Source organism: Apodemus sylvaticus, chromosome 18 (assembly GCF_947179515.1).
Source record: "Apodemus sylvaticus chromosome 18, mApoSyl1.1, whole genome shotgun sequence".
NCBI classification, from domain to species: domain Eukaryota; kingdom Metazoa; phylum Chordata; class Mammalia; order Rodentia; family Muridae; genus Apodemus; species Apodemus sylvaticus.
This window is the reverse complement of record NC_067489.1, coordinates 70,748,164-70,770,429: the sequence shown is the minus strand read 5'-3', so window position 1 is coordinate 70,770,429 and position 22,266 is coordinate 70,748,164. Positions and strand designations below refer to the sequence as shown.

Here is a 22,266-nt window from a genome sequence, read left to right as displayed (position 1 = left end):
AGCCTCGCCTGCATCTGAGCCCCACCCCGGAGCCTCACTTTAGGGGTGCAGTGGATTCCGCCAGTAGTTCTCCCATGACAGTTTCCCATCATACATCAAAACCCTTCCCAACAATCCCCTCCTCTGGGAACCCTGCCTGGGTCTCTTCACTGGGAGTCCAGTTGGGCTGGTTCGGGTTAGCTAAAGCAACGGGAAAAAAAAAACTGTCTTGAGCCCACACAGCGTGACCCCTCTTCTTTCGTACAGATTCGGACAATCCACCTCTTGGCACAGCTCCAGTGGTGGAAAGTCTCCGCTAGGAGGAGGTCACTTGTTTTGGAAAGTTCTGGGGGCACCTCCCCCGCCAGCCCGCCGGGTTCCCAAGTTCCTTATCACTGTGCCTGCCCAGGGGGAGGACGCTTAGACCTTGCCATCCTGTCTCCTTCTCCGGGCAGGGCCATGCAGGCCAGGGCCGGACAGCCAGCCTTGCAACTCTGAGACCCCGCAGAGGCCCCCCGCCCAGACACGCCCCACCTCCCTGACGGTGGCCGTCGCTCATTGGCTGCCTCGTGCTACAAGGGTGCGCAGCGAGGTAACGCGCACGGCGCTCGCGCCTGGGACTGCTTCCGGCCACCTGGGTTTAGAGCACCCAGAACCCTGGTCGCAAGCCACGCCCAACAGGGGCGTGTCTGGGCGTGGCATCGGCGCTTTTCTTCGCTGCCCGGGAGCCCTCGGGCCCACGCTGTTGGCTGCCGCAGTCGGATCCAACTCTGAGCCGGTAAGTGGGAACCGGTCCTAGGCCGTAGGGTTGGCTCCTGGGCGGTGATCCCGCGCTCACTGGCTCTGGCCCGCAGCTCGCCGCGATGGAGCCCGCCGCCGAGATCCTGGTGGACAGCCCGGACGTGGTCTACGGCCCCGAAGCCATCGAGGCGCGCTACGAGTACCGGACAACGCGCGTCAGCCGCGAGGGCGGCGTGCTGCGGGTGCGCGCGGGGCGCGGCGGCGGGGGACACTGGGAGCCGGAGGTCCCGTGACTCACTCTCGACATTTCTTTAGGTGCAGCCCACGACTACGTGTTTCACCTTCCGCACGGCCCGGCAGGTGCCCCGGCTCGGGGTCATGTTGGTTGGCTGGGGCGGGAACAACGGCTCCACGCTCACTGCGGCTGTTCTGGCCAACCGGCTGCGCCTGACCTGGCCCACGCGCACCGGTCGCAAGGTGGGGGCCGTGGCTGCCAGGAGAACCCCGAGGGGCGAGCGGAACGGGGGTGGGGTGGAGGTGTGGGCGTGGCTTGTGGGGCTAGCGAGTCTATGCGAGCTGGACCCCCCCCACCCCGCCCCTCAACATCCTGCTCTGCTTGCCGCCCCCCCCCCGCCCCCCAGGAGGCAAACTATTATGGCTCGTTGACTCAAGCGGGCACCGTGAACTTGGGTCTGGATAGGAACGGCCGGGAGGTGTTTGTGCCCTTCAGTGCGCTGCTACCCATGGTGGCCCCCAACGACCTGGTGTTTGACGGTGGGCAAAGCCTCGGGACAGGATGGGGGTAAGTGTGGGAGGGCCCAGGGCGGATGGGTCCGGTGTTAAGGGTCCCCGCAACCCAGGCTGGGATATCTCGTCGCTGAACCTGGCCGAGGCGATGCGGCGCGCGCAGGTCCTGGACTGCGGTCTGCAGGAACAGCTGTGGCCCCACATGGAGAGCCTGCGTCCGCGGCCCTCAGTCTACATTCCTGAGTTCATCGCTGCCAACCAGACAGCACGTGCGGACAACCTCATTCCTGGCACACGCGCCCAACAGGTGGGGTCCTCCACCCGCTCCCAGGCCTTACTGTCACATGGTCCATCCCTTTGGCAATAATACCTACACCCCAGAGCACAAGCCCCGGAACAACTTAGACACAACCTCCACCTATTCTTCCTTTTCCCAGTTGGAGCAAATCCGAAAGGACATTAGAGACTTCCGATCCAGTGCCGGATTGGACAAAGTCATCGTTCTGTGGACCGCCAATACGGAGCGTTTCTGCGAGGTGGTCCCAGGGCGCAATGACACAGCTGAAAACTTACTGCATACGATCCAGGTGTGCATACACCCAAGATTCCTGGGCATCAGTGCCAGTCCAGAGGAATCCTTGGCCAACGACTTCTCTGCCCTCAGCTTGGCCTGGAGGTGTCACCGTCTACACTCTTTGCTGTGGCCAGCATCCTGGAGGGCTGCGCCTTCCTCAACGGGTCCCCACAGAACACACTGGTGCCCGGTGCCCTGGAGCTGGCTTCGCAGCGCCATGTGTTTGTGGGTGGCGATGACTTCAAGTCAGGGCAGACTAAGGTCAAGTCTGTTCTGGTGGACTTCCTCATCGGCTCCGGCCTCAAGGTACCTGCGGGCTTCGTGCGGTGCTGGGAGGCGGCCAGGGTGAGGGCGCCAGGGTGAGGGCGCCGCGGTGCAGCCACCGTCCGTTTCTCTGACCACACAGACCATGTCCATCGTGAGCTATAACCACCTGGGCAACAACGACGGCCAGAACCTGTCTGCACCGCTGCAGTTCCGCTCCAAGGAAGTGACAAAGAGCAGTGTGGTGGACGATATGGTTCAGAGCAACCGTGTGCTCTACGCGCCCGGAGAGGAGCCAGACCACTGTGTGCGTGCGTGGGGTTGCAGGCGTGCGTGGGGTTACAGGTGGTCGTGAAGGGCACGGGCTAATGCCGTCTGTGGCTATGTGACTTTTTGAAATCTCCGCAGGTGGTGATCAAGTATGTGCCCTATGTTGGGGACAGCAAGCGTGCCTTGGATGAGTACACCTCAGAGCTGATGCTGGGGGGCACAAACACCTTGGTGCTCCATAATACCTGCGAGGTGTGTGGGGGCGGGGCGGGGCGCCCGGGCGGGCCCTGAGCGGGGCGGTGTTGCTCCTTCAGACCCTCACCACGCCCTGCACCATCCTCAATCCAGGACTCGCTCCTGGCTGCGCCCATCATGCTGGACCTAGTGCTGCTCACGGAGCTGTGTCAGCGTGTGAGCTTCTGCACAGACGCGGACCCCGAGCCTCAGGGCTTCCACCCCGTGCTGTCCGTACTCAGCTTCCTCTTCAAGGCCCCGCTTGTGCCCCCAGGCAGCCCTGTGGTGAATGCCCTCTTCCGCCAGCGCAGCTGTATCGAGAATATTTTCAGGTGTGCCTGGTGGCGGGTGGGACTCAGGGCTCACATGGTCTTGAGGGCCACCTGCTGAGCCTGCACTGTCCCCTGCAGGGCTTGTGTGGGACTCCCGCCCCTGAACCACATGCTGTTAGAGCACAAGATGGAGCGCCCTGGGCCAGGCATCAAGCCAGGAGAGGTGGTGGCCACCAGCCCCCTGCCTTGCAAGAAAGAGTCCGCACCTGCCACCAATGGCTGCACCGGCGATGCCAACGGGCACCCACAGGTGCCGACACCCGAGCTGTCCACTGCTTAAATCGAGGGACCGGACCCTTCTACCCCCAATGCCTCCAGCCAAAGAGAATAAAAGGTCCCCATCAAACACGCCTCCTTGTGTATGTGCTTTCACCAGAAAGGTGTCTCAGGCTGGCGTCAAATTCCCGCCTTGCCACAGCCCGTGGAACAGTGGGCTCCCCGGACATTCTGTCTAAGCAGATTTAGGCCACAGCTACAGGTCAAGTAAAAGACACCAGCAGTACCAAAGACAAAACTGAATAGTATTTATTGGCAGAACCTCTGCCCCCATCCCCCAGCCCTGTGGCAGAACACAGGTCCGAAGGCCTGCACTTCTCTGAAGTCCTTTGAGTTTGTGTGTGTATATGTGTGTTTAGAAAATGATAAAGGTCCTTCGTGGGGGCCCTGCTGGCCGGCCGGGCTAGCCAGGAGTCCGGATGGCAGGGGTGCTGCCGCGACCGAGACCTCACCAGCAGGACCCTGGGCTCAGGCAGGGACTATCACACGCTCATGGTCATGCCGGGGGAGTACTGCGGAGAGAGGGCGGCGCGCGGAGCGCGGCTCAGCTCCGGCCGAGGCTGGGGCCCACCCTCCCGGGGACAAGGGGGACCCGGGAAGGATGGGAAGGAGGGGGAAGGTGCCGCGGCCGCCCCCCCACCTGGCCCGCCGCGGTCACGGTCTTGCTCTGGCCCCGCGGCCGCCCCGCCGGGGTCTGCCCGCCAGGCCCCTCCGGCCCGCCGCGGCCGCGGGTGGGGAGTCGACGCAGGCGCTTACGCTTTCGCTCGGGAACGGGTGCAGGAAGGTCCCGGCGGCCGCCATCTCGCCGTCGTCGCGCGGGGTCCCCGGGGCGTTGCTCAGGCCGCCCACGGCGCCGGGGGAATTCTGGGGGCGGCGCTGGTCAGCGCGCGGGTCCCCGGCCCGCCCCAGGCCATCTGCCCCCCCTACCCCCACCCAGTGTGCAGGACCTCACCTTCGGCAGCCCGTCCATATCGCCCGAGCCTGCGGGGAGAGACACCAGGCTCAGGCGCTCGCTGCGCACAGAGCTCAGGGACGGCCACCCCGGAGGCTTTCGTTCCCGGAACCGGGGGGGGGGGGGGGGGAGGGCAACGGAGGGTGCAGGGGCCGCGCCCAGGGGCCACCCGCAAGTTTGGAGACAAAGGTGAGAGCACAGTCGCCCCTCCTCGCGGCGTGACCAGGGCGCCTGGGGGTCACGGTGCCCCACGATGAAACCGGTAGGTGGCGCCCAGCCACTCACCCAGGGATCCGTTCACGTGGTGCGGCTCCATCGTGCTCATTGAGGCCATTGGGCCCTCCGGGCTGGGGCCGAGCGGGAACTGCGGGCACAGGGCAGCGTGGGGCTCGGGCCGGCCGCCCCCCGCAGGGTCCCCGTCGGGTGAGGCGCACCGGCCCCCACTCACGTTAGCCCTGCCAGCGCCCGGCCCGACGGGATTCATGATGGAGTACATGTTCTCGCTGGAGTTGGTGGAGTCTGGGGGGGGGAACAGCAGGGGCTGCGTGGGTGGGTGCGTGGAATGGAGACCCCGGTTCACCCCAACCAGCATGCTCCCTACCTCCAGGGCTGGGCATGATGGGTGTCCCAGGGGCGCCGCCTCCTCCTGCGGGTCCCTGCATGGAGACGTGAGAACCGTGAGACCTGCAGGTCTTGTAGCACCTGCCTGCAGTCTGCAGGTCCCACCATGCACCAGCAGGGACTCACCGAGTAGCTGCCGGGAGATGAGGCTGAGTATGGGATCTGGGAACAGACAAGGGCGGCTGTGAGCACCCAGTGGGTGGCAGGCAGCTGGCTCCAGCCGTCCTTCCCGACTCGCCCTGTCTGCCACTCACCGAGTTACCGCTGGGACTGGCCCACGGGCCGCGCACTCCCGGACCCCTGGAAGAGATGGCGGGCCTGCAGCAGACCAAGCACTCTGGGCCCCGAACCTGCCATTCCCCAGAGCTAAGTGGCTCTTTTGGCCTCAGTTTCCCCTCCAAATACTTGGTGGAATAAACAATGTTCAGGCTGTCCCTGAGCACAAGCATCTGCCGCAGCAGAGGGGACAAGTTGGGTGACCACAAGTGTCAAGATACCCTAGGAGCTTACATGTTCATGGATGGCAGGACCTGGCTGGTGGCGAGGGAATTGGGTGGGGGCCGCATGCCAGTTCCATAGCCCTGTTGAGGCAAAGGGTTAGTCAGAAAGAACCCAGGGGTGGCCTTTCTGTCCCCCCAATAGGCTGGGGCACCCCTTACCTGGGGCCCAACACTGGCCATTCCCCTCGGAGGGGTCACCCTCTGCATCGGGACTCCTAGGCTGGGGTGCCCTGGGCAGAGACACAGAATAAGGGGTCAGGCTTGGGCGTTCCCAGGCACACCCCAGAGGGGCTGAGCCTGTGGTACTCACCCTGTGCACGTGGGGAGGAGTCCATGGGGAGGAGGGGCTGGGAGCCAGGGAGGCCCACAGGAGGCTGTGGAGCAGGCACAGTACTGAGTCGGGAGGGACAACCCCGTGGAGCTCCTCCCACCCGGCCAGCCTCTCTCACCTGGCCCGGCATCCGTAGGATTGGGCGGCCACCGCCTGGGAACCGTGGTGACATGAAGGGCTGGAAGAGGTGGGTGGGAATCAGTAACCCTCTCGGACGTGCCCTAAAGAACCCTGTTCTTACTATCCCTGGACTAGGGCCTCCAACCTTGCCAGTCCCCTGCTGCAGACCCAGACTGCAGACTACAGCCAGCTGGCACAGTATACAGGAGGAGGGAGCAGTCACGGTGCCAGCCTGGATGAAGCCCACTGCCTGGCCGTGGGGTCCACCACTGGGGCCACGCATCTGGACCAGGAGGGTGGGCGGGGAAAGCTATGGAGCCCGACCTGGGAAGGGAGGGGCACGGGCACAGCCCCATGCCTGTCACTGGCTGCGCACATGCTCACACCCACTGTAGACGAGCCTGCAGCACACCCCGGCCTCAGCGCTGGAGACAAAGGAAGCCCCAACCTGAAAGAAGCCAGGCGTCACAGGGCCTGCCGCCATCGCGTCGCCAGGGGCCATGGCGGCCATCACAGGGCTGGGAGCTGCCGCTGCACTCTGCAAGAGACACCGCGGGTGGCCCCAGAGCCACCGCAGGGAAGCAGCTGTCAATCTGGACCGCAGAAACGGGACGCTGCAGAAGGGACAGCAGCAGACACGCACACCCCCAGGCTTCTGTGGCTCCAGCTCACCTCAAGTGGCCTGTGCTCGGGTAGCAGGGTGGCCGCCCTCTGTTGACCCACACCCCAAATATATGCGGTCAGTCGGTCCTTGCCCTAAGGGCCCCCTCCCTCCACCTCCTGCACTGCAGATGCAGATGGAGAGGGGGCTCACCGGCCTGTCCAGGAGGGAGGATCAGTACTCTGGACAGGGTCCCCAGCTCCCAAACCTCCTTAGGTCAAGTGTCAGGCTCACAAGCTGGGGGCGGGGCTGGGGCCTACAGGCCACTTCCGCTGCCTGCTCCGATTCTGGCTACCACAGGGCGGGTAGCGGATGCAGAGGGCTGCCCTCAGGATGGGAAAAGGGCCCTTTCTGCGGACCCCCTCCTCTCGCTTTCCTCCCAGGTGGAAGACAAGGGTCCCTGGCACAGGAATACTTAGGACTCTGGGGGGCTCCTGGCTTGATGTCTGGAACAGGGACAGCCCCTCCATCGCTGAGTCAGGTCCCTGGTGACCTCTTTCTCCCACTCTCGGAGGTTGGTGCCAGCCAGACTCTAGTTGAGTCTCTGGTCTAGCTCCAGGGACGCACTGGGAAGGTCCTCCCCAAAATCACTGTAATCTCCGATGTTTTGGGGAATGTCATGGCCAACCTCCACCGCCTGCCTGTCCTGTCCCCAATCCCTAACCCTCGGGTGCAGAACAGCCTGGCACTGCAGGAGGGCAGCCTGAGCAGTAACTCTCTCCGCCCCCGCCCTGTCAATCATCCCACAGAGGCACTGGCGCCCGCCCGCGTTACCATGACGACAGGCAAGGCCCGCTTGCGTTTCCAGGAGACGCCAAGGTCGGGGCGAGCAGTGGGGCGCCTAAGACCAGCTTGCTCTGGCCCCGCCCTCCCGACGCCCATGCTACCATGGCAACCGGCGCCTAGGGACTGTGGGGGTCCGTGCACAGACTAGTGGCTGCCTAGAGCCCACTGTGCCAAAGGGAGACAAGGCAGAAAGTGGCCCCGTCTTTAACCCCGCACACCATACTCCAGAGGGAGAGGCGAAGAGCTCTGAGTTCTAGGCCAGCTTGGATTACATAGGAGTTCCAGGTTAACTAGGACTAGCTAGTAAAATTCTGTCACCAACAAACAGAAAAAAATCCAGGGGGCTGGAGAGATGGCTCTGTTGCTAAGACCCAGTCTGGTTCCCAGCACCCACACGACTCTCACAACTGTCTCCAACTCCAGTCCCAGAAGCCCTCTCTGGCCCTCACAGGCCGGCAGCATGCACGTGGCACACAGACAGACATGCAGGCAAAACACTCACACAAACAAAACAAAAATTATTTTAAACAATAATGAAGAGGGGTGTGGTGACACACAAGTTTAATCCCAGAGCTTGGGAGGCAGAGGCAGGAGGACCTATATAAACTCAAGGCCAGCCTGGTCTACAGAGTGAGACTTGGGACAGTCAAGGCCACACAGACCGAGTCTCAAAAAAAAAAAAAAATACAAACAAAAGCAAAAGAAGTGGTCCAGATTCCAGAACCCTGGAGACTCACATAGTCCTGGAAGACTCTGGCCTCACTGGAGTGTTCACAGGCCTCCCTGCGGTCTGGTGCTGCACAGTACAGGTCCCAGAAGACGCTGTGGGCCGCGGAGGGAACACAATGATTCCACAGGCCCCCACAGGCACCTCCTGCCCTCCCCCTGCTCCCACACAGGAACATACCACCACCAGGAGTGCAGGAAACCAGGAGGCTCGCCCAACGTGATGTTCTTTTCCCAGCGGATCTGCGGGAGAGGCAGCACTGAGGAGGGAACCGCTAAGGAGCTGGACAACACGGGACAGTGTGGGGTGGCCTGATGCTGACTCACCTCAGACAGGAAGGTCTGCGCCGACTTCTGTGCCCCCACATGCAGTAGGTACTCATACACATACAGCGCGAGCCTACAGGCAGGGTAGTAAGTGGGTTCAGCACACAGGCACCGGATGCCTGGCCCAACACAAGACCATGGTCAGGTTCCCCAGACAATCCTCCATCTAGTCCACAAAACCTCATCCACTGCTACATACCAGATCCTCGGCTCCACCCATCACAGAAACAGCTTCTTTACCTCACTGATTGGGCCGTGGCACCCAGTACTTACACACCCAGCAACACCCCACTATCGATCCTCCCAAGGGCCTTCTACCACCTTCTTCCTTGGTATCCAGTGGTACCCTGATTTTCCTCCCTGTCGACTACCCACAGAGAGAGACATTGCCAGGTCGGGCATGGCCAGGGGAGGGACCCGCCCGGGTCCTGGTCCTGGAGCAGAGCCTGCAGGGCATGGGTCTTCTGCAGTGCTGGGGTTGCTGTGGGCAGTTGGGGCTTGTTTGTATACATTTTACTCTATGTTCCTTCAGTGGGTAACGTTCTCCCAGTCAAGGTTGATGACACCATGATAATCAAAACCAGCAGGACTCCAGAAAGCTGGAATGTTTCTGGTGTTCCTCAGGAAAATGGTATCACCGTGACCTTCCTTCCTGATAGCCCTTAAGGCTGTGGGAAAAAATTCTGAAAACATGAGTTCAAGAATATATAATTTGGGGCTGGAGAGATGGCTCAGCGGTTAAGAGCACTGACTGCTCTTCCGGAGGTCCTGAGTTCAATTCCCAGCAACCACATGGTGGCTGGAAACCATCTGTAATGAGATCTGATGCCCTCTTCTGATGTATCTGAGGATAGCTACAGTGTACTTAGTGTACATATAATAAATAAATTAATTTAAAAAAGAGAATATATAAACCAATGTTCTTTATGGGGTTACAGGATTTCTCAACCATGCAAAATAAGGTGCATTTTGAACTGTATGAGGGAGGGGCTTTGTGGACCTGAAAGAACAGAGGCAGCCTTGTCAGGAAGGTATCAAGCAAGGACAGAGACTTAGGGATGGTGATCTGAAGGCAGGATCCTGCCATCTAAGCTTATTGTCTGTATTTGCAGCTGAACAAATTTGGACTTTTAATCTGGAATGAACTACAATCCAGAAATGAAGGGTACACTTGTGATCCACATCTTTTGTTTTGGTTTTTTTCAAGACAGGGTTTCTCTGTGTAGCCCTGGCTGTCCTGGAACTCACTCTGTAGCCCAGGCTGGCCTCAAACTCAGAAATCCACCTGCCTCTTCCTCCCAAGTGCTGGGATTACAGGCGTGCGCCACCACTGCCAATCTGTGATCCAGATCTTGAGGCACAGCAGCCATTGAACGCTTAAGCCCAGGCAGGGTGGTGCACACCTGTAATCCCGGGGTCCAGGACACAGAGTCACACAGACCTCTGAGTTCAAGGTCAATCTACAGAGCAAAGCTTAGGCAGTAAGATACTTGGAAAACAGGAAGCTGGAGATAATATAATAAAACAACAGAGCCAGATTCCAGCTCCAGCAGCAGCAGAGCTCAGCGGCTCTGGACATGTCGCCCTGTCTTTAGAGCCAGGAGCTAAGGCCATAAAACGTGGGAAAATCAAAAGGGAACCTGGGATAAATAACTGAATTGGCATGCAGTTCCTAAGGGAATAGCTTATGCAAAATAAAAGACTGGGCTTCGCTGTGAAGAGCAGAACAGACCTGTCATTTTGTACCCATCGAGAACTCCAGGACCCTCTCCCAAGCTGAGGCTGGTCCTCGGCAAGTAATGGAGGCTCTGGGGAACAGAGAGACAGCAGGCGGGGCCCGCAGTACCACATACCTACCATGGGACCACTGCTCTAACATCACTGCCTTGCCAGAACCTACAGCCTTCTGGGAAGCGCCGCTTCATGGGTAACATGGTGTGCTAGGCCATCCTACCCAGCCAGCCTCTCTCCACAGCAGGTACCCATCCCGAGTCACCCATCGCTGGGCGCTGGTCTAGCTCACACGTATGTCCTGAGTGCCCCCACTGCCCCACCAGTCCCCACAGGGACACGAGGATAAATGAATGTGCTCAAAGCTGAAGACGCAGCCCTGTAGGGCCAGGGGCCTCCTGAGCTGTCCCTGCCCCACCCTCCCTGCCTCTGCCTCAGTCCCTGCTCTCCCTCTGGTCCTCTCTTCCCTCACATCCCAGCATGCCTCCCTGTCCTGGCCTTTCTGTCCCAGGACAGAGGTGGGAATGGATGCAAGTAACTTGTACTCCCTTGATATTATTCCTTTATTCCTCCATCCACCATCCACCCATCCACCCACCACCCATCCACCCACCATCCACCCACCCACCATCCATCCACCCACCATCCATCCACCCACCCTCCATCCACCCACACATCCATCCATCCACCCACCATCCATCCACCCACCATCCATCCACCCACACATCCATCCATCCACCCACCATCCATCCACCCACCATCCATCCACCCACCATCCATCCACCCACCATCCATCCACCCACCATCCTTCCATCCACCCACCATCCTTCCATCCACCCACCATCCATCCACCCACCCACCATCCATCCACCCACCATCCATCCACCCACACATCCATCCATCCATCCATCCACCCACCATCCATCCATCCACCCACCCACCATCCATCCACCCACCCACCCACCATCCACCCACCATCCATCCACTTACCCACCCATCCATCCACCCACCATCCACCCACCATCCATCCATCCACCCACCATCCACCCACCATCCATCCATCCACCCACCCACCCACCATCCATCCACCCACCATCCATCCACCCACCCTCCATCCACCCACCATCCATCCACCCACCATCCATCCACCCACACATCCATCCATCCACCCACCATCCATCCACCCACCATCCATCCACCCACACATCCATCCATCCACCCACCATCCATCCACCCACCATCCATCCACCCACCATCCATCCACCCACCATCCATCCACCCACCATCCTTCCATCCACCCACCATCCTTCCATCCACCCACCATCCATCCACCCACCCACCATCCATCCACCCACCATCCATCCACCCACACATCCATCCATCCACCCACCATCCATCCACCCACCATCCATCCACCCACACATCCATCCACCCACCATCCATCCACCCACACATCCATCCATCCATCCACCCACCATCCATCCACCCACACATCCATCCATCCATCCATCCACCCACACATCCATCCATCCACCCACCCACCATCCATCCATCCACCCACCCACCATCCATCCATCCACCCACCCACCCACCCACCCGTCCGTCTGGCTGTCCTTGTGCAGTACGGGCCATCCTCCCAGGGTACACGTTTCACAGAGACACACCAAGGACAGAGCAGACTGTCCTAGCTAGTGGACTGAGCTAGCACATGGGGTGCGGTGGACTGGCCCAAGATGAGGGCTATGTCACAACTTGTACCATGTGAGCCGTGACAGGCACTGGACAGGCACCACAGTGCCATCATGTCACCCCCACAGTGACCATCCCCAGATCCCAACTTGAGCCAAGCAGTCACCATGTGCCACCAGTGCAGGATGGCAGTGTGGCGAGGGTGGCATCACAGCCCTGTCCACCTCTTGATAGCCAGGAAGGCGCCATGGTCAGAGGCTGGAGCCCCAGCCCCTCCTCCTGGCAGCTCCCACACATCCAAAGGAAACGGAGGGATTGGGTGTCACGGGATGAGCAGGCTTCCAACACAGGCTGCGGCCATGGGGGACCCCCGTGGACCCCAGGGGAGATCAGGTCTCAAGCATACTCAACTGTCTCCTCTCCCCTCCCGTCTCAGATCTGCAACAGCCTCAAATAGCCGCTCACTTGCTCCAGGCCCTGTCGTGTCTGAAGCCCCACTCCTCCCTCGGTTACCTCCTGCCTCCTGCCCCAGGGCCTTTGCCTAGGCTATGCCTCCCCTGACTCCAGCCCGGACGCATTCCTGCCATACCTAGGGCTGCCAGACCCTACCTATCCTATTGTTTTCCGACAGCACTGGGGTTATGGGGGAAGGGAAGCTCTGACAAAGATCTGAGACCCCACCCACTGACTCACTGTCCTGGGTCAGGTCAGCCCAGCCCCTCAGAGCCCTCAGTTCCCCTGTAGCAGGCAGCAAGCGGACAGAAGGGCCGTGAGAAGCGAGGGCGTGCTCAGCGCCCTTCCTGCTCTGAAGGCGGAGTGGCCTGGAGTACAGGCTAGGGCTGTGCAGCACAGACAACTCGTTAGCCGGCTCCCGTGGCTCATGACATCACCACCACTGCCACCATAATTATAGGGAAATTATTGGAAAGGCCACCCCTGCCAGCACCCCTCAGACAGGCTGCTGGCAGTCACCAGTGACACTCCAGGCACCATCTAACCTGTCGCCAGGTCCTGCCCCAGTCTTCTAGTGACCCTGTCCTTCCTCCCTAGAGGCGGGGTACCGATGTCCAGGGGAAGGAGGCCACCAGGGGCCATTCTGAAGGCTGTTCAGAGAAGCCAACTCACCTGCTGGGCAAGGCCAATGCTCACACACCCCAACTTACACAAGGCTCACGGGGGTGGGGGGGGTGGGGGGGGCTGGCAGCCCCACCCTCACCGCCCAAGTGCAGGGTCTTCACTGCCAAGCAGGCACCCAGCAGGCCGACATGGCCCATCCCTGTGGTTGGGGGCGGTCCAGGTCTAGACACACACACACACACACACACACACACACACACACACACACACACACACACAGGCCTGCAAAGGGGCAGAGGACGGGACAGGTAGGCCGGAAAGTGGAGGCTACAAGCCGCTTAGGCCTGGATACAGGCGGGGCTGCTACCACTTACCCACTTCTCAGAAGATAAAACCAAGGTTAGGCCAGCCAGTGACTGACACTGGAGCTGAAAGCCCCGACCCCAGAAAGGTAAGCATACCACACCCTCTCTGTGGGGATGGCACCTCGGAAAAAATGGGCCAACCCCACTCCAGCAGTGTGCCAGCGTCTACGGAGATGGCTCGCACTCAGACCTTAGTCGGCCCCAGCTCCCTGACTCTGGCCTCCTTCCAGTTCTGTGAGCTGTGTCACCAAGGTACGCTGATCCTCAGACAAGGTCTTACTAAGTAGCTTGGCTTGGATGGGAGATCCTCCTGCTTCAGCCTCCTGTATGCCCTTCCAAAACCATAAGTCTCCCTGTGGTCCACTTCTGCCAGGACTTCTCCCAATGGTGGCCCAGCTGTGCTCCCTGCCTGCTCCTACCACAGGGCCTTTGCACACACTGTACCTGCCGCCCACCCTACCCCCACCTCTTCACTCTCCCTTCTGTTCCCCTCACAGCCTACCTCGAGGTTCCTGATGGTGCTGTACTGCGGCATGACTAGAACCCTCCCTACTTCCTGGAAGTGAGCTTCCTCTCACAGCCATCACACCCACCCCCCAGCCCCAACTTAGGCCAGGACTGCTGACTCCGTGAACTGTTCCCCAGGCCAGAACTCACCAGGTGTCAGTCCCTGCTTCCCACGTGGGCACAGCCGATGCCGGGAAGGGTCACTGAGTTTACCGACCATAAATGACTCCTAACTGCACCCCCCCCCCGGGCCAGCCTCGCACGGGGCCCAGTGACCCCGGCTTCTCTGTGCGGTGGTCTGTCCCAGACCCGGGGCAGCACTGGGCGGCTCAGCCCCTCAGTCCTTCCTGCAGTCCTGGCCTCTGTACTCACACCTCAAAGGACAGTGCCGGGCTCCCAGCACACCTCAAATGCCCCCCTCGTCACCCACTGGTCCACGTGGACACCCAGGCGCGGAAGGGCAGCCCAGGCGTGTGCTCGCTGGAAGCCAGGACACAGCCTGTCCGCCGGGGCGCGCGCCTGGCCCCAGCCAGAACTAGTGTGGCACCTGGGAGCTCCTCCAGCCAGCTGTGGCCGGGGCCATGCACTCCTCCGCCAGGCTTTGCCCCCGCACCCTTGCCCACACGCGACAATGTTGTCCAGCTCAGATCACACATGTCCACGCAGACCTCACGACCTCCAGAACCCCGACGCCCCACAGGGCATTAGGGTCCGACCCAACCTCCTCAAATTTGCAGCCACAATGGACCCACGTGTCCTGCTTCGAATCTCCAGCTTGGATGCGTGCTGCTCTGCGGCCCTGAGACCCGCAGCTCTCCACGAGCCCCGGGGCTCACGGCCAACCCCCAGAGCTCACACCTGTCAGGTCTGCGTGGCCCGCGAACTCCCGAGGCCTGGCTACCCTCAGACGCTGTGCCTGCCCTGGGCATCCTGTGACCGCTCAAGTCCCAACTCCAGCGCTCAGCCCAGCGACTGCTTAGAGTGAGCCCCGATCCCGCACCCGACGATCCGCCACGTGACCCCGGCAGCCCCCGGGCTCTGGCCTGACCCCTCATTTCCTGCCCGTCAGGTATTCTGAGCCCCCCCCCCCCCCCGGGATCTCTCACAACCTCAAGCCCATGCCCTCTATCTCACGTGACCCCAAGCCCCTGGAACTCGAGGACCCCAATATATTCTGTCCTTTGTGTATTTTGTGACCCCAAAGGACCCTCAGGTCTCGCACACCCACAATCACACACCGTTCTGGTCTCGCGTGACCCCATGAGCCCCTTGATCTCGTGTGTCCCCCCGAAATCCCGCACCATTTTGATCTCCAGTAACTTCCCCTAAAATCCCGCACCATTCTGGTCTCGCGTGACCCACGGACCCCGGTCCCGCGTGTCCCCCGCACCGCGCACTCACTTCTCGCGCGCCTGGCCGTCCGAGGGCGCGCAGCCCTTGCTCGCCTTGCCGTACATGCTCCGCACCTGTCAGGCGCGCGTGGCCATCGCTGCCCGCGCCCCGATCCCCGCGGCCATGTCCGCGCGGGAGCTCCGGCCGCGGGTGGGTTCTCGCCGCGCTGCCCTCCGCGGGCTGTTCCGGGAAGCGCGCCACCGCCACCGCGCGCTCCCGCCGCTCTTAAAGCGGCAACGGCGGGCGCGCGGGTGGGCCCCCGCGCTGGGAGCGCGCACGCGCAGAGCCCGCGGGGGCGGCACTGCCCACCAATAGGCTGCGCACCGATAAGCACAGGCTACTGTACTTCCCCCAGAGAGACTCACGCCGGGAATGCGCTCCTGCAGTTGCTATTCCTGCAATTGGGAAGCTGAGGCAGGAGGATGACCGCGAGCTTCAGGCGTACCTCGGCTACAGAGCGAGACTCCCAGATGTACAGATATGGGGGTGGCGGGCCGGGGACTGTGTGTATCTCCGTTTCGACTCAGGAACTGCACTGGGCTCTTGGGCGCAGAGGACATGCGCCCAAGACATCCTGTTCCCCAGGACACGCTCTGCGATCCAACCCAGCGCTACCGGCTGTGAGCGGCCCAACCCTTTTGAGAAGGTTTCATGTAGGCCAGGCTAGTCTCGAACACGTTAAACAGATGGCCCTGAAATTCTAATCCTCCTGCCTCGGCCTCCCTGGCGTTTGCATATAGCCTAGTTTGTGTGCTGTGCGCGGAGCCCGGTTTTTCATATAGGCCTGAACCCCAGACCAAGCACGTTTTGTTTGTTTTGTGAAACTGTCTCTTCACACGGCAAAGGCAGCAGGATCTCTGTGAGTTCGAGGCCAACCTGGCCTACAGAGCGAGTTCCAGGACAGCAAGTAATACACAGTGAGACCCTGTCTGAAGTCGGCGCGAGCCGGGCGGTGGTGGCGCACGCCTGTAATCCCAGCACTTGGGAGGCAGAGGCAGACGGATTTCTGAGTTCGAGGCCAGCCTGGTCTACAGAGTGAGTTCGAGGACTGCCAGGGATACACAGAGAAAACCTGTCTCGGAAAAAAAGTTGGAACGAAACAAAACGGTGTGTCCGGTAGCCCAGGCTGACCCCCAGCTCTCTACTGTGGCTCCCCTTGAACAGGCGGACCTCGGTGCACCCCGGGATGAGAGCGTGCTTCCCCCTCGACACGCACGCACGTGTATAGCACGCGGGCCCCGCGAGAGCAAGACTGAGCGTGGGGCTTGGGCGTCGGGAGGCTCCCAGGCTAAAGCTGCGATCGCCGCACGCGTCGCCGGTTGGCCGGGCGGATGAGGGGGGCTCTGGTTGGAGACTGCGCCCAGGGGCCGTCAGCACCGGGCGGCGCGGTCCCGGGCTCAGCTCTCCTGGGGGCGTGTGTGAGCGCGACAGCCGGCAGCTCACCGTGGAGCTAGGTCTCGCGTGGCGTCCCTGGTGCAGGCGGATCCCCCAGCCCGGCCTCCCCGCCCCCACCCCGGCCGGCGGGAAGCCGAGCCGCCGAGGCTCCAGGCGCTCAGGAAAGGCTGCGGGCGCGCCCCGCCTCCTCCGGGCCCGCGGGCGGGCGGACGCCGGCCTTTCCCATTTCCTGCTTGGCCCGCCGCCCCCTCCCCCGCTTCCCCTCCCCGCCGCGGGGCGGCTGCTGCCGCTGCCTGCAAGGCCGTCGGGGCGCCCGGGCCACCGCGCACCGCCGCTCTCGGGGACGCAGAGAGGGTGCGGTGCAGCCGGGGGGGGGGAGCACAGCTCGCAGCACCGAGCACCCTAACACCCTCGATTGTCCGGGGTCTGGAGACCCCAGGACGCGCGATTTCCCCGAGTTCAGCCACACTTTTTTTTTGAGTCGATGGCTTCACCCACCCTCCGGATCTATCTATTGAGCGCCTGCTGTGTACCCGGCCCTGGGGGCCCAGTGGGGACACTTTGCTACGAGTCCTGGAGAAAACAGTCCGCTGGGGAAAGCAGGCGACAGGAGCCGGACAGAGGGAGGGAGGACGGGAGGCAGCGAGAGTCCGGGAGGAGGGTGGAGACGGACGCAGGGAGGAGAAAAGAACGAGGCGGGGGCGCCCGCAGTCCTTGAAGGCTGCTTGGGGGAAGCTCCGCGGGCGGGAGCCACTGCGCCGTCGTCATGGCAACCGAGGCGCTCCCAAACACAGCTAGGAAAGTCGGGGGAGTTGAGCTCGCAGGACACACACACCCAGTTTAGGCATAGACAGGGGCCCGCCCACATGAGGGAGAGGAAGAGAGAGGGCTGGCTCCGCAGCGCGGCGAGGAAGGAGGGCGCAAGTGAGCTCTCAAACCAGTCACAGCCAGTGCAAAGGCCCTGGGGCACGCGCAAGGTTGAGGTGCTGGTGGCAGCAGCACACCGGTGGGAAAGATTTCTTTCAGGAGCCACCCTGAGAGGCGGGCTCAGAAAACTGTTCCCTTGGGCGTGCGAGATGGCTCAGCAGGTGAAGGCGCTTGTCACCAAGCTTGATGTTAAACCTGTGTTTAACCCGCGGGACCCACGACTCTTATAACTTCCACACGCACAGTGGTACGTGTGCTCCCACGCATAGACACAACAGCAAGTATACGTCCAATAAAGTGATCTGGCCACAGACTTGCGCTGGCGAGGGTGGAGGGCGGCCCCTCACCTGCTCCCACTTCTCTCGGGTGCAGCAGGGACCTAAGCGGCCAGGCTCTGCAGATTGGACCCCTGCTTCCCAAGGCTCGCAGAGACCTCGGTTCCTGGTGCACAGTGGAAAAAGACAAAAAACAGAAGGCTAAACTTTCTTCCCTAGATCCTGCCCCAGACCACCCCATCCCCCCAGGGGAGCCGCTTCCGTCGCGCCCCCGTGTGGCCGGCCGCGGGACTGCAGGGCCGCCTCCCCTCCCTCCTCCAACCTCCCCTTCCTTCCTTCCTTCCTCCGTCTCTTCTCCCTCCTCCTCTTCCTCAACCCTCTCCTCCACCCTGTCCCCATGCCTTTTGATGCCCTCTCTAGATTTCCCCCAAGCGCCTCGTTTGTCACTATTGCTGACAGCGGGGGCTCCTGGCTCCGCGCCCCGGGCCACTCCGCGGGGAACCGCGAGACGCTGCGACCCGCACCCCGCCCGCTCCGTCCGGGCCGCAGCCCCGCCCAGCTGCGCTTTGGAGGCGGCACAGCTGGAGCACGGCTGTGCACCGAGACTGTTTCCTCTCCGCAGCTGTAATTATGGGTAATTTTCTAAGTGCAACACAAAAATTAAAACCCAAACAACACCGGGAAGGGAGCAGCCGCAGCTGGTGCACGCGGCAAGCCCGGGGACGCGGACCTGGGGTGGAGGGAGGACGGAGTCCAGAGGCGACCTGTGCCTCGGGCTCTTGGGGTGCGGAGTTCCCAAAATAGACTTACTGGGTCCAAAAGCCCGAGTTTGGACGTTGCTTGTTCTGTGCTGCGGTGCCAGCGCAACCTCTGCCCGCTCGAAGCCACGCCACGCGGGAGGGAGGGAGGGAGGAGAGGAGAGACGAGCGCCCGGCCGAGCCCAGCCGGCCGAGAACTTCTAAGCTGCACCGATCCTGAGACGGGATAGTCCTCTGCGTCCCCCGCACGACCGAGCCCCGTCGTCCGGCAGTACCCTGTTCCACCCGACCTCGGGTACTCAGCTCAGCGCCACGCACAGGGCTGAATTTGCCTTTTGCTGAATCCTCCCACCCGGTTTGGTTCCTCTGCAGAGAACAGAGCAGTCTCAGTGACAAAGCCACCGGCCTGAGGTTGCACAGCAGGGACCAAACACCGGGTCCTCATCTGGGGTGTGCTGGTAATGCACGCTCCTCTCACGACTCTCATTTCGTGAAGAGAACTCAGCAGTATATGCTGAGCACATGAATCTGCACCCCATTCTCTCCTGGTGCGCCGTGGGGCCTGGGTTTCCTGCCCCTCAAATCAGCCATGGGCTGTAGTTCCAGATGTGGCCTTGCGATAGCAGCAGAGAACGACGGTGACCGCGGCAGTCACATTCGGGGTCCCGGTGACACCAGGCCTGGCGCGTGCTCCCCTGTGGGCTTCCAAATGGGCATTACATATTTATGCATTCGGTTATCTTCCGGCAGAGGGCAAAACTCTGAGAAACTGCGTAGGTCTCTGGAACTCGCCATCTCCTGCCTCAGCCTCCGAGGGCCGGGATCACTGGCCTGTGACACCACCTGGCTTAATTAGTTATTTGGGGGGGGGGGGCCTCAGCTGGTAGGAGCACCGGCTGCTCTTCCAGAGGACTCCGGTTCAATTCCCAGCATCCACACGGCAGCTCACAACCATGATTAGTCCCAAACGCTGGAGGAGAAAGACCACGACCCAATTCAAGTGGGCACATTAATTAAAGCTCTTCATTGTACACAGGCTGCCTCCCCGGAAGGCAGGGTTCGAGAAGACAAGGGTTTTACAGCTCAGGAGTAGGGTTTTCCAAATGGGGGATTTGGTGGGGAAAATGAGTGGGGACACATGAGCAAAGGTAAGGGTAAGGGCTCGTCCTGCGGCTCCACGCTGCGAGGTTCTAAACAAGACAGTCGCAGTGGCCCTCGGCCTGAAACCAGGGGAGCGCTACAAGATGCTTGTAGCTTTTGTTTGTTTGTTTGTTTTTGTTTTTTTGGATTTGGTTTTTTTTGAGACAGGGTTTCTCTGTGTAGCCCTGGCTGTCCTGGAACTCACTCTGTAGACCAGGCTGACCTCGAACTCAGAAATCTGCCTGCCTCTGCCTCCCAAGTGCTGGGATTTCAGGCGTGCGCCACCACCGCCCAGTGCTTGTAGCTTTTTAAAGCACAGCTATGGTTGTCCGTCTGTCCCAGGAGCAAGCAGTGCTGGGCCATTTGTTATGGGCGGCACCTAGCCCCGGACTTGGGAAACAAATCATAAGCGGGAATGAACTTAGTTTGTCTTTACTATAAAATGGTTTTCAAGCCCAAGATGAAGTCACCCTGCTTCTTCACCGTGACTCCCGTTCCAGGGGATCCGACACCCTCACATAGACATACATACATACAAACCAAACACTAATACACGGGAAACAAAAATAAATAAAATAATAATTGGTTGTTTTTCTTACCTCTACATTGCCCTTAGCCAAACAGGGATGATTGTGCTGCATCTTGTATGGGTCCAATAAGTACTCATACTCTGTGAGTTCGAGACCAGCCTGGTCTACAGAGCGAGTTCCAGGACAGCCAGGGCTACACAGAGAAACCCTGTCTCAAAAATAAATAAATAAATAAATAAATAAATAAATAAATAAATAAAGCCTTTCCAGGCATTAAATGGGAAACTCTCAGGTTTGGTACATAGGTGGTAAACTACTTACCCAGCATGCACCAGGCCCTGGATTCCATCCCCCAACCCCTTGCCACTTGTTGACTAAGGTTGGGGGTGGAGTCCCCACATAGCCCATTCTGCAGACTGACTGAGTAGAATTGCATGCTGCGGGTCTGGAGTCTGATTGTCATAGGCCAAGCAGCTCCTAAATAACCAGAATCTTTCCACTCCTGTGCTGAACACAAACCCACAGGCTCGGGAGGGGGCTGTGACTGGAGAGAAGGCTCCGCCATTTAAAGATCTCGCTGGTCTTGAGAGGCCGTAGATTCCATTCCTGGGCCTGCCCCCCCCCCCCCGTGGCTCTCACTGTCAGGAGGGGATTGGAGCAGCTCTTCTGGTTTCCACGGACACTCATATAATGTCACACACACAATGTCACACATACACCCTAAGTATCACACACTCACACATAACAATTTTTTGAAAAGACTCAGGGCCACTAAATATAAATCACAACAGAAGGCCTTCCTTTCCTGCATGGAGCAGCTCCGCGATCCAGCACTCTGGAGGCAGACAGACCTCCAAGTTCCAGAGCAGCACTCAAGCGTGTGTGGAACCACTCAAAAACACTTCCAAGCTCACAGAACCAATCCTCTGTGGTACATCAAGGTGTCTTCGCGGCTGCGGTCAGACCCTCTGTTTAGGCCTGGACCTCAGTTTCCCTGTCTGTGAAATGGAGGTGATGTTATTACTTTCTCATGAGTTCTCGGCAAGGCCTGAACCCCGAGCCTCACCCCAGATCCTCACTGAGGATCCCAGAGTAGCTCAGGCTGGCCCTGGCAAGCACAGGAGGCAGCAACCAAGCAGCAGAAGCAGCTGTTCTCCTGGGTCCACAGTGGTGGGTGTGGCCGAGCTCCTGCAGTTCGGGGCTGTTCTCCACAACCTTCTGCAGAGGAAGGGACCCCAGCACTGTGGGGGTGCACCACAGTAGCCACCCTGGCTTCAATCATGCCGTATGTCTCTACAAGTGGCTTTATAATTCTCTGAGAGTCTCTGCCAACACCAGGGCCAGCAGAGAAACGACTCTGCTGAGGCAGGAGGGAAATCCCGCTTAAGATGGCCCAGCAACTGGATCCTGACACAGGATGGTTTATTGTAGCCATCTTTAAGCACGATTGGGGGTGGAGGGGGGACATTCTGCTGATAATCCAATTCCCTGTGTACAAGGAAACTTAAGACGCATTTACACTGAAGCGCTCTCTCTCTCTCTCTCTCTCTCTCTCTCTCTCTCTCTCTCTCTCCCTCTCTCTCTCTCTCTCTCTTCTCTGTGTAGCCCTGACTGCCCTGGAACTCACTCTGTAGACCAGGCTGGCCTCAAACTCAGAAATCCGCCTGCCTCTGCCTCCAAGTTCTGGGATTACAGGCTTGCGCCACCACGCCCTGCTGCACTGAAGCTCTTAACAGAATGCATATGACCACTTTCGTAAAAGATGGCTTCTATTCACAGAGAAACAAAATGTCCACACTAAGGACCGGCCCGGCCTGGCCCTGCATAGAGCACAGGTCACCAGGCTGGTAACCACATCCGCATTCTGGGTGGGAAACAGCCGCTCATGGCCTCTGTTGAAAAGACTAGCCTGCTGGTTACCGCCCAGCTTCCTGAGTGCTTCTCTGTGAGCACAGGCCTGGAATCCTCCATGAAATACCACCCAGGGCAGGAGCGCAGGCTCCGCCCCTCCAACACTGGGCATGTGCAGGCAGGAGGAT

The 22,266-nt window shown here is 60.3% G+C and overlaps 2 protein-coding genes across 9 annotated transcripts; one reads left to right on the top strand and one right to left on the bottom strand.

The window, feature by feature from the left end:
- Window positions 1–423: 423 nt before the first annotated feature.
- Window positions 424–3,487, top strand: Isyna1 (inositol-3-phosphate synthase 1). The gene is made up of 11 exons (XM_052162035.1): window positions 424–757; window positions 834–962; window positions 1,036–1,197; window positions 1,362–1,494; window positions 1,581–1,774; window positions 1,905–2,054; window positions 2,132–2,347; window positions 2,448–2,612; window positions 2,714–2,827; window positions 2,924–3,141; window positions 3,220–3,487. The coding sequence occupies exons 2-11, from the start codon at window positions 843–845 to the stop codon at window positions 3,419–3,421; spliced, it is 1,674 nt and encodes a 557-aa protein (XP_052017995.1). The 5' UTR covers window positions 424–757; window positions 834–842; the 3' UTR covers window positions 3,422–3,487.
- Window positions 3,488–3,641: 154 nt separating this feature from the next.
- Window positions 3,642–18,975, bottom strand: Ssbp4 (single stranded DNA binding protein 4). 8 transcript variants are annotated; one of them, XM_052162668.1, is made up of 18 exons: window positions 15,212–15,421; window positions 8,442–8,514; window positions 8,296–8,357; window positions 8,126–8,210; window positions 6,614–6,652; window positions 6,390–6,479; window positions 5,940–5,999; window positions 5,801–5,864; window positions 5,650–5,720; window positions 5,501–5,571; window positions 5,245–5,290; window positions 5,117–5,152; window positions 4,971–5,025; window positions 4,818–4,888; window positions 4,655–4,733; window positions 4,370–4,398; window positions 4,058–4,281; window positions 3,642–3,929 (listed from the first exon to the last, which is right to left on the bottom strand). In XM_052162668.1, the coding sequence occupies exons 1-17, from the start codon at window positions 15,265–15,267 to the stop codon at window positions 4,072–4,074; spliced, it is 1,197 nt and encodes a 398-aa protein (XP_052018628.1). In that variant the 5' UTR covers window positions 15,268–15,421; the 3' UTR covers window positions 3,642–3,929; window positions 4,058–4,071. The 8 variants fall into 8 exon arrangements, with proteins under 8 accessions (XP_052018628.1, XP_052018631.1, XP_052018633.1 ...); XM_052162671.1 differs by having other exon boundaries at window positions 4,174–4,281; window positions 15,212–15,416; XM_052162673.1 differs by lacking the exon at window positions 15,212–15,421 and adding an exon at window positions 18,610–18,975 and having other exon boundaries at window positions 4,655–4,888.
- Window positions 18,976–22,266: the final 3,291 nt, after the last annotated feature.